At 33.8% G+C, this 14,389-nt stretch overlaps 1 protein-coding gene and 1 long non-coding RNA gene across 3 annotated transcripts; both read left to right on the top strand.

Annotated features, from left to right (window-relative positions):
- The first annotated feature begins 1,256 nt into the window (after positions 1-1,256).
- Positions 1,257-2,429, top strand: LOC135125628 (uncharacterized). Its single transcript, XR_010279924.1, has 2 exons — positions 1,257-1,889; positions 1,946-2,429. It is a non-coding gene; the product is annotated as an uncharacterized LOC135125628 (long non-coding RNA).
- A 6,439-nt stretch (positions 2,430-8,868) lies between these two features.
- LOC135125627 (zinc finger Y-chromosomal protein-like) lies at positions 8,869-10,893 on the top strand. 2 transcript variants are annotated; one of them, XM_064051271.1, is made up of 2 exons: positions 8,869-8,940; positions 9,007-10,893. In XM_064051271.1, the coding sequence occupies exon 2, from the start codon at positions 9,017-9,019 to the stop codon at positions 10,391-10,393; it is 1,377 nt and encodes a 458-aa protein (XP_063907341.1). In that variant the 5' UTR covers positions 8,869-8,940; positions 9,007-9,016; the 3' UTR covers positions 10,394-10,893. The 2 variants fall into 2 exon arrangements, with proteins under 2 accessions (XP_063907341.1, XP_063907342.1); XM_064051272.1 differs by having other exon boundaries at positions 8,895-8,940; positions 8,994-10,893.
- The last annotated feature ends 3,496 nt before the right edge of the window (positions 10,894-14,389 follow it).

Here is a 14,389-nt window from a genome sequence, read left to right as displayed (position 1 = left end):
AAAGTCCAGCGTAACTACCGACCATTTATCCGCGCATCACATGAAAAGTGACCTACACTACTCTGACCTACTGGTGCTAATCTAATCTGACTGACATGATCAGACTGTTCAAGAAACTTACGAACAATATGACATGTTCCTAACAAAACAGCTTTTTGAATTTTGACAATTATTGAATCATTCAAATGCAAAGACTTTAAATTCTCAACTAAGCTATTTGGAACTACACCTACATTAGAGATAACTAGGGGTAGAATTGAAATTTTTTTAAGATTCAACATGGATTTCATTTCTATCGATAATTGTAGATATTTTGAAATCTTGGTGTCGTATGTTTGAATAATGTTGTTTGTGTTAGGAATAGCAATGTCAATGAGAATGGCTTCGTTCGTGTGTTTTTTGATAAGTATGATGTCTGGTCTGTTAGCTGTAATGTTTAAGTCTGTAAGTATTGTGCGATCCCAGTATAATTTGTATTTGTTATTTTCAAGGAATGGAGACGGAATGTAAGTGTAATATGGTGTCGTATCTTCGATTAAGTTCATAAGTGTTGCTAATTCTTTGTGAATGATTTTGGCTGCGTTGTCGTGTCTAGCTTTGTAATCAGTTTGTGCTAGGATGCTGCAAGAAGAGATTATGTGCTGGATCGTTTCAGGTTTTGCTTTGCATAGGCGACAGCAGTCGTTTTTTATGTTCGGATCTTTGATGATGTATTTTCTATAATTCTTGGTATTGATTACTTGGTCTTGAATAGCAAACACAAATCCTTCTGTTTCGGCATACAAACTTGATTTTTTTAACCAAATCAATGACATCTTCTTATTGACATGATTTTCTTCTAAGTCTTTGTAGAATTTTCCATGCAGTTGTTTTTGTTTTAGCCCACTTATTATTTTATCTATTGTTTGGGGGGTGTGGATTTCTTCGGTGTTCGACAGATTTAAGGGTGTGTGGTTCAAATCTGCTCTTGTGATGGTGCGAAACATTTCATTTCTTTCCGCTCGTTTCAAGAAATACTTCTTCAAATCTGAGATTTGTCTCTGATATAAGTTTTCTAAGTTCTGGAAACCCCTTCCTCCATTCTGTCTTGGTAATGAGAATCTTTCAATCGACGATTTTGGGTGATGCCTTCTATACTGTGTGAAGATTTTCCTTGTTGCGATGTTTAAATTTTCAAGATCAGTTTTGGACCATTTAATGACTCCAAAAGAATATGTTAGCAGTGGAACGCAGAATGTGTTTACTGCTTTCATTAAATTTTTTCCATTTAACTGTGTCTTCAATATTAATTTTAATCTCGCTACGTATTGATCTTTCAACTGTGTTTTCGTTTTGGTATGATTGATGTGGGAGGATTGACAGAAACCCAGATATTTGTATGTATCGTTTCGTTCTTGGGCTTCAATTATTTCCTTATTCTGTGTTATATGTGGTACTTGGTGAAACACGCCTTTTCTGATTGCTTGGGTCTTACATTTCTCAATACCAAAGGACATACCGATATCACCGGAAAATTGTTCAGTCAGATTTAATAGGTTTGTTAACTGATTTTGTGTACTTGCATATATTTTTATGTCATCCATATACAGCAAGTGACTTATTCTGTTTTCTCTTTGTTTGTTAATTCTTATATTGAACCCATAATTGCAGCTGTTCAGGATATCGGAGAGGGGATTTATTGCTAAGCAGAACCATAACGGGCTAAGAGAATCGCCTTGAAAAATTCCTCTTCGGATCATTATTGGGTCTGACTGAATTGTTTGTTCATTTAAGGTTATTTGGAGGGTGGTCTTCCAAAATTCCATGGAACATTTGAGAAATGTGCAGATTTTAGTATCAATCTTGTATAATTCCAGAATTTTGCATAGCCAGGAATGAGGGACAGAATCGTAAGCTTTCTTATAATCAATAAAGGCAGTATATATGTTTCGGTTTTCTTTTCTAGCTTGTTCACAGATGATGGAATCTATGATTAATTGCTCTTTGCAGCCAAAGGATCCTTTAATACATCCTTTCTGTTCTTCATTAATGATGTCAGAGTTAAAACAGTGTTGATATATTTTTTGTGTAATGCATGAGGTTAATATTTTATAGATTGTCGGTAAACATGTGATAGGTCTGTATTTTGATGGATTTTTTGTGTCGTTATCTTTAGGTTTTAAGTATGTTACACCATGACATAAGAATGTTGGAAAAGAGGATGGGTCAAGAAGGAACTGATTTAAATGATGTAGTAAATGAATATGTACACAATTTAATTTTTTTATCCAAAAATTATGGATTTTGTCTGGTCCTGGTGATTTCCAGTTGTGTGTCTTATTGATGGTATTTATTAATTAATTTATTTATTATTGGTCTATTATCTATTATATTATTATCTGTATTATTACTTCTTGCTGCTAATAAATGAAGAAAAAAATGACTAAAAATGTATTTAGTATTTAAAGCATAAATTTATAGTGTCCAGGTTCGCCTGGTTTGAATTAAACTTTCGCGCTGAGAGAAAAAAAAAACAACGCTGCGAAGCCGCATTTTGGAGAAATTTGAATTTGAAAAATAATTAAGAATGTGAGCAGTAGCATAAGCTGTATCTTCAAACAACACAAAATAAACACAGCACACAAATGTTAAATGCAGTAAAAATCGAAATAAGGCAGGTTGAGTGCGAGAATCTCAATAATAAAATCTCCAAATTCAGCTTCGAACGGCGATACACAAAAAACGGCATCAAAAAAATAGGCACAAATTAACCTTTATCCTCCAGTCCACAATAATTTGATTAATGAAAATTTCAAGGTAATTTCTTTTAAAATGGATCAACGCTTTAGATTAGGTAGTTAAATACCATAAAGGAACCATTTATTGTAAAAAATCTCAAGTGAAAAGTTATATGAAATGTGGATAAAATGTAATAACTTGAGTAATTCAGCATCCAGAACTTTTAGGTATTGTTACATAAAAAAAAAATTAAGTTTGAACAAATGAATTTATTGCCAGGTGTTTTATATGAACAATTAAAAATTTTAAGATGAACTATGAATTTAAGACAATAAAATAAAAATGAGACGTGTTTACGGAATAGTCAAAGTTCTACACATTTCAGATTAAAAAAACTGATATTACACTCGTTGCGGAGGATTGTGGCGTTGAATTTGATTTATTTTAATTTAAAAAACTGCCCTTTTTATGAAATTACAAACTAAATGAGACGTACCCTTAATTTTAACACGTGTTTACACTGTTAAAATTAATTATGTATTTAATTACTGCACTCACTAAACAAGAAGTGACGTTTCTAAAAACAGGAAGTGAGTGACTTTCTAAAAATGTGCCTGCTGTGCATTACAAAAATTGTGCCACGAATACGTAGCGAGTGGCCTACGTTATTGACTAATTTTCTTATTTTTTAATATTTCAAGTGTAGTTTTGCAATTTTTTTTCAGCGCGAAATTTAAATTTCAAATTCAGGACACCACAATGAGTTCGTCAAAATTACATCGTTAAAACAAAATATGTACATACTAAGTAAACACAACAGGGATACATGGGCAAAATCAAAATAAATAAAAATAACAAGTTGTGTTAATCCAATCTTCTCGCCTTTAAATTGACCTTGAAAAAGTTCGAAAGGCCCGCGAAAAAATTCAAAAATTCAAAATTTGGCCTTGGCTGTGATCGTCTAACAAATGGGAAACTACGTTGTGTGTTTTTTTTTCAACATGGCGGGAAGACGTTCTTTCATACAAGTGAGCATACACTACGTGTGATTCGAGAGCGCAAGAAATAATAGCCAACATTTTTTTGGAGGGGCTAAAATGGCACCCCTCTCAGGAGGAAAGAAGCTGCGAACATTCACTCCTCAGCCCCAAAAACCCCCTATCGTATATTTACGGACATATTACATTTCAAATGAAACCCCTTAAAAATATGAAAGAAAAGACACTCGCGAATTGACAGACAGACACATATGAAAACCGAACAAGTACAAAAACCGTACGCTAATGTTTTAAATAAATGCAAATATTTGAATATCACAAATTTAATAAAAACAAAGCAAAAGCTGTATTCAAGTAACTGGATGCAAATACACAAGTTATTAAGGGTGTGTGGCGTCAAATTTAAAGTTACGGCAGTTAACAGGAGCACAATAAAAGTACCCCTGGGGCGTTCTAGCACAAGCGGAGTTTGGGGCTACCGATCGGGGCTGTTCTCCCCCCTCGACGGTGATTCTATCTATCGCAAGCCTACCCACACAGCACATCTCCATGACGAACATGCCGTCCGAAACTAGGCCATTACGATCGCAGATCCGCAGTTAGGTCTCGACTAAGGACAGAAGTCGACAGCACTACAACATCGCAACCGCCCCTGAATCTATCCAAACCTGTACCTTTTGTGCAGGCGACGCGATAAGATCACGCCAGCTCGACTAGGAACCACACTTCGCTTCTGCCACATTTTCTGTGTTATTTAACCTCAGTTCCATTTTAAATGTTCAATCTCTTATAACTCTGATATTAACAACAACTGAACAAGTGCTAAAGTTTCAAAAGAGCAATAAACAACATTTAAATTCGCCATACAATCTTGTGAAATTTTAAACAACAAATAATTCTTATGTGAGACTAAAATTGGACCTCAGATAATTTATACGGTGGAAACATTCATCAACAAAATATTTACAAAACAAAACTAGCAGAGATTTATAAAACAAAAGATCTGGTGTGAAATAAACTTGTGCAAATAACAATATTATGTGAGGTTAAAACTGCAGAGCATGAAATTTACGTTCAATGAAAATTACACAACAAAGAAAATTACTGAAGTTAAAACTGTGAGATTGAGAAATATTGTATGAGGTGAAAATTTGCAGAGTTAACAAAATTTACATGAGATTCATATTTGCCACACTTTTTCAACGATTGAAACATAGAGTTTACATTATGGTAAATTATGTCATGATCTAAGTGATTAGTTACTAAAAAAAAACAATTTACTTTGAGAGTTTAAAATACTGCGAACTGGTTACCCCCACAAAACACATAATAAACAAACATAAAAATATCCAATCATCACTTCGAGGGAAAAAGCGTCTCGGTGATATAACTTTTTTTTAGTTGCGAGGAATTGCCTCGATGATGTATATTTTAACGGTGGGAGGCATAAGCCTCGTTGATGTTATTAATCTCTAACGTTGCGAGGACAAACCTCCATGAAGCAGTGGCGGCTCGTGGTAATTTTTGATGGGTGGACAAAGCATTATAGGTAGGTTATAACATGTATGAAAAAAAAAAATATATATATATAATTAATCATCTTTGTGAGAACGTGTTTTTGTTTTGGTGCTGCTTGTCAATCAATATAATATAACAAATATTTTATGTAAGTATATTACATATATATATTATTTTATAAATATTACTTGCAATGTAGTTCAGCAAGAACCAACGAGAACGTCGAAGATTCTTGCTAGAAGAGGAAAGAGGAGCAAAAAAAAGTTCAGCACATAAATGGATTTGTCAGGAGTTTCTAGAACTATAAACTCAAATAATTATTCCAACATGTAAAGATTTTGAAATAACATGACGAGAAAACGTTAACTTTTAAACCTTTAAAATAAGCTACACTTGGAAAAAGCAACAATTTGGAAAATTATTGTAAAAGCAAAATTAAAAATGCCAAATGAAACAAAAAAATAAATTCTCAAAATACTAACAAAGTTAACAATAATAAATAAAATAAAAATAATTCTAAAATAATCGTTCTGACCGGTTTTAGAAAGACCACTAACTACCAAAGACTCCTCCAAAACATTTTTAAATTTATCATCGAATTTACTTTAAGAGAAATTTGCGACTCATCTTGTCCCTGAAATGTATGTTTTTGTGTAACCAAGAAAATTATCATATCGAATAAACGTCGAATTTAAGAGAATTTTCTATAGTTTCACTTCGTTTTGCAAGTAATTTTCGTTTATTCAGATTGGTCATGTTTTTGTAAAGCAGTAGCGATATATTTTATATCGCTCTTCTTGTGGAATTCTAAAGTGTTCGTAATTTAATTTTATGTTAAATAACAGACAATTTGAACAGTTTTGTTTGTTGTTTCACTACCGATCAGCCAATAGGCAATATTTATTGTTCGAATTTTGATTAAAACCTTTATTACTGCCACGAGAGTTTGTGATGACTAATTGTTTCATTTCGGGACATGATCTTATTTTATAAACAAATAATTCATAAACATGAAGTTCCATGCTACTGAATTTATTTATTAAAAACAAAAACTCAGTGTCTTTAATACGTTCTTTACCACCTCTCTAATATTATTTGCACAGCTTACAGTCGGACTTGCCATTAAAAAAAAATGGTAAAAATTATCTACTTTGGTACCCGCCTAACCGTTTGGTAATTTGAATAAGCTACATTTTATAATTAAATGCACTATCCAGAATGCAGTTTCTGATCTGACTGAATTCAATTGAGTCGTGTCTCCGACGAGGACGAACCATGCCGAGTGCTTCCGATTTTCAGGGTGGATTTGCCCACCCATCCTAGAGCGAACGCGTAACAAACCTGTGCGGACAGTCTGAATTAAATAATAAATTAAGCGTATATTTAACTTTTGTTGACTCTGCTACAGTTATATTTATGAAACAAAAATGCATATGTAATAATAAAAAAATACACATGTCTCATACGTACTGCAATAATAAATGTATTACTTATTCTCATCATTGGTTATTCGGATTTTCAAATTTATAATTTATTATAAAGTTTACACGGTGTCATAATACAAGAATATGGTTATTACAAATTTTCATTGGATATGAAAAAGTATTTATTTATTAATTGTTATGGTGTTGCTCTTTTTTATAACAATATTATTAAAGAATTTTCGCATAACATTATTTTCCTTACCACCTTACCCATATTTCAATGGAGTAATAAAAATAATTATCTCTATACTTTTACAATACAAAAGAAGTAAAAAAATCGAAATTAATTTATTGAATCCTTGAATCGAATATCAGAGATCCGATTCTGCAGCGTTTGGGATATACGTTGAAGCAAGAAAACACGGATATGCAAAGACGTGCGTTTCGAATTCTTTACTCTCAATCACGTACATAGAAAACCGAATGTATGTCGTTGCTTATAATCAAGAGGATGGACCAGGGTGGACTAGCCCATCCACACATGAACGCCGAGATCTGACACACTCTTTTGCAACTGCAATTTCTCAGTTGCGGAAACTGCGAGATGTAATGAAGAAAATCCGTTGGCTTAAATGATGTTTTAGACGATAATTATTTGTGTATACATATAAAATAATTTAAAAAAGAAAAAATCAATATTTTACTTCGTATCGTAAACAATCAAATAGGGTGGGCATTGCCCACCCTGCCCACCCCGAGGAGCCGCCACTGCCATGAAGTAATCAATCTGTAGCGTTGTGATGGCAAGCCTCGATGTTGTAATTAATCTGTAGCGTCGTGGGGGCATGCATTGATGAAGTAATCAAGATAACGACGATAATAACGATGATAACCGCCTAAGGGAAGACATTATTATAACCCCCGCCAGTTCGCAGTATAATGAACTTGTTTAACTGCCGTAAATGAACTATTAGCAATCTTGTGTGAAGAATTAAAAAGTGTTATAATGTAACACTTACGTATATGCATCCAAAAACCTATTCGTAATTAAACAACAAGGTGTTTTCCGAACTAAGTGAATTTCATGAAATCTTCTAGCACGTAGTTTATTTAAATAATCCTGATTATTAAATTGTGTTTGCACTAGTTGACGATTAAGAAAAACTAACTTGATTGGTGAATTTACAAACAATAAAACAAATTTACAGCAAGTATTTCGCGTTGAACGGAAGTCCGCAAGTTTCCGATTAAAAAGGCCGCAAGGATTAGCCGCGCAGGTTGGGGACAACTGAGTGACGTTGGTTACGATTGATTGTCGTTAAACAAAGGCTTCCTCCCATTTTATTAACTACCAAACCAACCAATTTAAACTAGCTCTTACCACACGTTCACACGCACAAAAACACATTCCGACTGACGCGTCGACATGCTGCTTCTGTCTACCAAGCCGCCCTCTATCCCCACCAAGCCGCCCTCTAACTAAAACGTGCTACCTAATGAAACTACCCTGGTGCCTGGGGCACTACATGCATCAACCCCAACGTGCATTAAACATTAAACCCAACGTGCACATTTGGTTGCCTATGTTTAACAATTTCTTTTTGTGATTGAATTTTTTTTTTTTTCAAATTCAAATTATTCAAGTGTAATTTCGCGCCGCTGTTAATTAATTTCAGCGCGAAAAGTTTTGATTTAAATTGGTTACCACAATCAAGAACTGCAAAATCGAATGAACTCTTGCATTTTTCCCAAAATTTTGGGAGGGGGGATATAATACTTTATTATTAATATTACTGCACTACCCTAAGTTGAAATACGTGCTCTTGCAAAAGTGATGATTGACGTCACCATAAAATTTTGTAAATTAAAAACTTATTTGAAACATACGCATAGCATGCTTCTTTATATTTACTTTAGGATTACATATTTACATATGTTTATTTCAACTTATAGGGATTCTCATAAAAAATATAAAATGCGCAAAATCAAATTTTATAATTTTTCGAAAATGCTGGATATGTTTCATTGTACTTCAGGAGCGAGGGAAGTTCTGCTAAAAACAAGCAGCAAATTTTTTCATTCTATCTTCCCTCCTCTCATTACACCTCCATGGTTCATATAATTTTAATTTTTCTGAAACATACCACTAATACAGATGTACTGTATTTGGAATCATTATTGTATGATGTGTTGTATAAGCTAGGAGTATTTGACATTGATCTTTATCATTGACACTTCTTGGTTAACCAAAAAGTGAATTTGCAATAGTTTTTAATAAAACGGTAAGCGAAAAAAATACACATATTTTTAGTGGTCTGTTAAAATGATAACAAAGTAATTAATTGTAGGCGAACTAAAATGTCGACTGTGGAAGATTCCAAAACGTTTTCACGCACGACTTTTAACTGTGAAAGGGCCACTATTGAAAATTACTACTGCAAATATTGCAACTTCCATACGGCAATGACAATTCTTATCAAACAGCACTTAGAAGAGTCCCACAGCGATAAAATGAGCCACAGAGATGTAGTGTTAATTGCAGAACATGGCTTCAAAACATATACTTGTGACAATTGTAATATCAAAACAACGCTTTTCATGAGGTGGGGTGAACATCGTACCCAATGTGTAGGAAAGAAAGGAAATCGTCGGTGTTACAAATGTGATGAGTGTGGAGTAGTTTTTAGGTATCTAGAGTCTTTAAAAACACATAGAATTTCCAAACATCTTAGCGCTGATGAAATACATTGGTACTTGTGCTCTGTGTGTCCATATCAAACTAAACATAAAATACTTTTGAAAAGACACATGGGTTCAGTCCATCACAATACAACAGATATTAAATGGTATGAATGCACAAAATGTACATTCAAAACTAAACGACCAGAACGTTTAGAACAACACACAATTACCCAACATTTGAATCAACAAGATACTGAATGGCATCAATGCATAAAATGCCCATATAAAACTGAACTTGAGTCTTCCTTAGAACTTCATATAAATTTGAAACATACAGATCAACAGAGTAATGAATGGTGTGAAAGTCAAAAGTGTCCAAATGAAGCTCAAAACAATACACAATTAAAAAGTCACTCAAGTAAACACCATTTAGAAGAACATGACATTAAATGGCACCAATGTAAAAAATGCCCATTCAAAACTAAACACACATATTCTTTAAAACTTCATACAAATGCAAAGCATACAGATGAGAAGAATATTAAGTGGTATGAATGTGAAAAATGCCCATATAAAGGTAAAGAAAAATCACATTTAAAACGTCACATAGTTAGTCAACATTTAAATGAACAAGACATGAAATGGTATAAATGTCAAAAATGTTCATACAAAGCTAAAACAAGTTTTCGTTTAAAAGAACACATAAATGTTCGACATTTGGAAGAAAAGGATATTAAGTGGTACGAATGCAAAATGTGTACATTTGAAACTAAGTATCCTCGAAGTTTACGTGACCACATGAGTATACGCCATGTAGATAGACAGGACATTAAATGGCTTGAATGTAAAGAATGTCCTTACAGAGGCAAACGAAATGCGGATTTAAAACGACATACAATGTCGTATCATTCAGGTGAACAGCGGGAGATCAAATGGTATGAATGCAAATTATGTCCATTCAAAAGTAAATGGGACTCCGCCTTAAGGAAGCACGTCAACACACAACATCAGAACGGGGATGGCATTTTAAATGAGTTGTTTCAAAACCAGTAATTCCCCTTTTCATTTACAAAGTTATGTATTAATATGATAAGACTACAAAAGCTTTCATTTTTAATATACAAGAATTCACTATTCGTTACAATATTACTATTATTATTATTATTTGTCTATTATCTGCATATATCTAATAGTACTATATTGCTAACTGGCCTCAAGAGTCCGAAAACATAACGGCAGAGCAATATATCGGACCTCTCTGTCTCTCTGTGGTACTAAACAGTACTGCGCATACACTCGTACTTGCTTGATTTGTAGTCGATAGCGTGATTGGATGCGTTTTGACGTTTCGTACTTTCGCTTCTATTTTGTGTACATGCGCACAGACCCTGGGTACTCTGATAGATAGAAAACAACATCTTCTGTCTCTCTCTATCCGTGAACACCGTTTCTATGTTACTTCTGATGAGTTAGCAATATAGTAGTATTAGATATATGATTATCTGTATTATTACTTCTTGTTGCTAATAAATGAAGAAAAAAATGACTAAAAATGTATTTAGTATTTAGGGGATAAATTTGTAGTGTCCAGGTTCGCCTGGTTTGAATTAAACAAGAAGTGACGTTTCTAAAAACAGGAAGTGAGTGACTTTCTAAAAATGTACCTGCTGTGCATTACAAAAATTGTGCTACGAGTGCGAATAGTCTTGTAGTTTTTTTTTCAGCGCGAAATTTAAATTTCAAATTCAGGACACCACAATGAGTTCGTCAAAATTACATCGTTAAAACAAAATATGTACATACTAAGTAAACACAACAGGGACACATGGTCAAAATCAAACTAATAAAATAAAAATAACAATTGTTAAAATTTTAGACTGTAGTTAGGCTGTAGGAAAGTGGTTAGGCTGTCCGAAAATAACACATAAATATAAAACAAAATATAAGCATAAAGTACTTCTCCATTTCGATCCCATGATGATATTAATTTACTTGATGCTAATTCTCAAGGTTTTCTCTAAAGTGGATCAACGTTTAAGATTAAGATTAGTTTAAATGCCATAAACGAACTATTTTAAATCTAATAATAATATCATAACTCCGGTAAAATCATCCAGAACTATAGTATCGTTAATTATTGTCATAACGTTGCGCTAAAAGCACGAAGAGTTAAGAACGTGAACTGTAAATTTACAACAGCGAAATAAAAATTATGCGCGTTGACGACATCGCAAAAATTGCACATTTCATATCAGAAAATCGCAAATAAACTGGTCATACATTTATGCTCATTGAAGAGGGACAGTGGCGTCGAACTATTTTTGTTTAAACTATTGCTTAAACTAAGGAAGTATAGTAATCGAGTCATGAATGGCCATTTTAATAATATTCTGGACGTTTCATATCCTCTGTTTGTCTGTCCACATAATCACCAAAACTGCTGGACCAATTGTTGTCAAATTTTGTATGTATATTACAAATATCTTATAGACTATTGTAGATGGTTAAATGCTACGCAAAATTATGTTAATCATCCCCACCAACAATTTGATGACGTCATTTTAATGCACTATATTTTAAAATGTTTTGAATATTATACAAAAATATACTCCTATACTTGTAGCGTACGAATCCGCTTTCAGTTTTTTCGCCAAACGTTCAAATTTTTGCAAAAACATCTGCAAGGTATAATAACGTTACTATTACCTACTGCTGAAGGACAAGGGGTGTTATTTATGGCTCTGGTTTTTACTTTACAGTTATCGGTTATCGCAAAACAAAAATGGTAAAATTCAATTTTGTAATTTCTTTAAAGACCTGGATGTGTGAAATTATACTCATAGCTTTCGATCAACTTGTTATTGATAAAATTAAGAACCTCAATTTTTAGATTTGCTAACCTAAAAACATGTTGGTTGAAAACAATTTGTTCTCGTTATTATGGAATAGTCACTTATCTGTTCAAATAAGTATATATTGCACTATTGCATAAAAAGTTAAATACACGAAGAACAATACTATTCACTCAAAATAAAACACGAATTTGCAACACAAAACCGGTAAAACGACGTTGGCCCAATGTTACCGTGTACTCAGTTCCCTGGATGTGACGTCACAGACCAGCTGTTCGAAGCGCGCTAAAATTAATTTGAATTCCCAATAACACTTCTTAATTCTTCACACAAGCTTGCTAATAGTTCATTTACGGCTGTTAAATTAACTAATTCATACCGTGAACTGGCAGGGGGTTAAAATAATTTCTTGCCTTAGGCAGTTATCATCGTTATCATCATTACACCACCGAGGCATGTCCCCGCAACGCTAAAGATTGATTACGTCACTGAGGCATGTCCTCGCAACGTAAAGATTGAATACATCAGTGGGGCATGTCCTCGCAACGTTAGAGATTGATTACATCACCGAGGCATTTCCTCGCAACGCTAAAATTTACATCACTGGTTTGGAACCAAATTGTGTCAGCAGAGAGTTGACAGTGCGTAAACCGTTGTTGTCACGTGGTCTTGGCGTGCTCTTTTTGTTTAAAGTCATTTAATTGTCAATTAATATAACTAATAATTATTAAATAAGATTTTATTGATTAAATTTTATATTTTATTCAAATTAAAACTCCATATTTTGTATATAAACTACAACTTTAAATCCAACATAAAACCATTTTAAATTTCACGGTCTGTCAAATGGTGTTTATAATTTTTGTTTTTGTTAAGTTTCCGCCAGGTTTGCTCCACGGTGACGATACTACGTGTTTTCTAGGGGCTATAGCTAATTGTTTCAAGTAACCGATCATTTGGATCAAGGACATAATTTAAAATAACGTAAATTCTTTGTTTGAATCGTTGGTAAAGTGTGGCAAGTATTAATCTCGTAAATTTTGTTAACTGTGCAATTTTTCACCTCATACAATATTTCTCTATCTCACAATCTCAACCTTAGTAATTTTTTTTGTTGTATAATTTTAATTGAACCTAAATTTCATGCTCTGCAGTTTTAACCTCACATAATATTTTTATTTGACCAAGTTTATTTCACACCAGATATTTTGCTTTTATAAATCTTTGCTAGTTCTGTTCTGTAAATATCTTCTTGATGAATGTTTCCATCGTATAAATTATCTGATGTCCAATTTTAATCTGAGATAAGAATTATTTGTTGTTTAACATTCCACAGGATTGTATGGCGAATTTACATGTTGTTTATTGCTTTTTTTAAAACTCTTAACACTTGTTCAATTGTCGTTAATATCAGAGTCATTGAAATTGAACATTTAAAATGGAATTGAGGTTAAATAACACCGAAACATGTAGCAGAAGCGGAGGGCGCGGTTCCTTGTCGAGCAACCGGGATTTATCGCGCCATCTGCACAATGGATGCAGGCTTTATATAGAGTCAGGGGAACAGTCTGGACCACGTGACGCTGTCAGCTATTTATAGCCGTGACGTCCAACCACGAGTTTTCGACCGTAGTGGCCTGGATAGCACGGCATGTTCGTCATGGAGAGGTGGTGTGTGGTAGACTTGTGATAGATAGAATCATCGTCGCCGGGGAGAACAGCCACGACCGGAGTCCCAAACTCCGCTCATGCCACAGCACCCTTATGGGTATTTTCATTGTGTTCTTGTTGACTGTCATAATTTTAAATTTGCCGTCACACGCCTGTAATAACTTGTGTATTTGCCTCCAGTTACTTTAATTCAGATTTTCCTTTGTTTCTATTAAATTTGTGATACTCAGATATTTGCATTGATTCAAAAACATATACGTAGGGTTTTTGCACTTGTTCGCTTTCCCATATGTGTATGTCTGTCAACTCGCGGTTGCCTCTTTCTTTCATATTTTAATGTGATTCATTTGGGATGTAATATATAAACCATAGTGGATTTTTGGAGCTGAGAAGTGAATGCGATTCGGCCCCCTTCGGGCAGCCTGATGGCAAGTCACGAGTCACCCTCGGTCGTAGCTTATTTTCCTCCTAGAGAGGGGTGCGATTTTTAGCCCCCTCCCAAAAATTTGGTCTATTGTTTCTTGCG

The sequence above is a fragment of the Zophobas morio genome, unplaced genomic scaffold (assembly GCF_036711695.1).
Source record: "Zophobas morio isolate AGI-343-1 ecotype UQ-CSIRO unplaced genomic scaffold, CSIRO_AGI_Zmor_V1 ptg000009l, whole genome shotgun sequence".
Lineage (NCBI taxonomy): Eukaryota > Metazoa > Arthropoda > Insecta > Coleoptera > Tenebrionidae > Zophobas > Zophobas morio.
Note: the sequence above shows the minus strand (reverse complement) of the source record. Positions and strands in the feature narration are given on the sequence as shown.

Bases quoted from the DNA above. Each gene is read 5' to 3' on its own strand.
- LOC135125627 (XM_064051271.1), top strand. From the start codon at position 9,017: ATGTCGACTGTGGAAGATTCCAAAACGTTTTCACGCACGACTTTTAAC.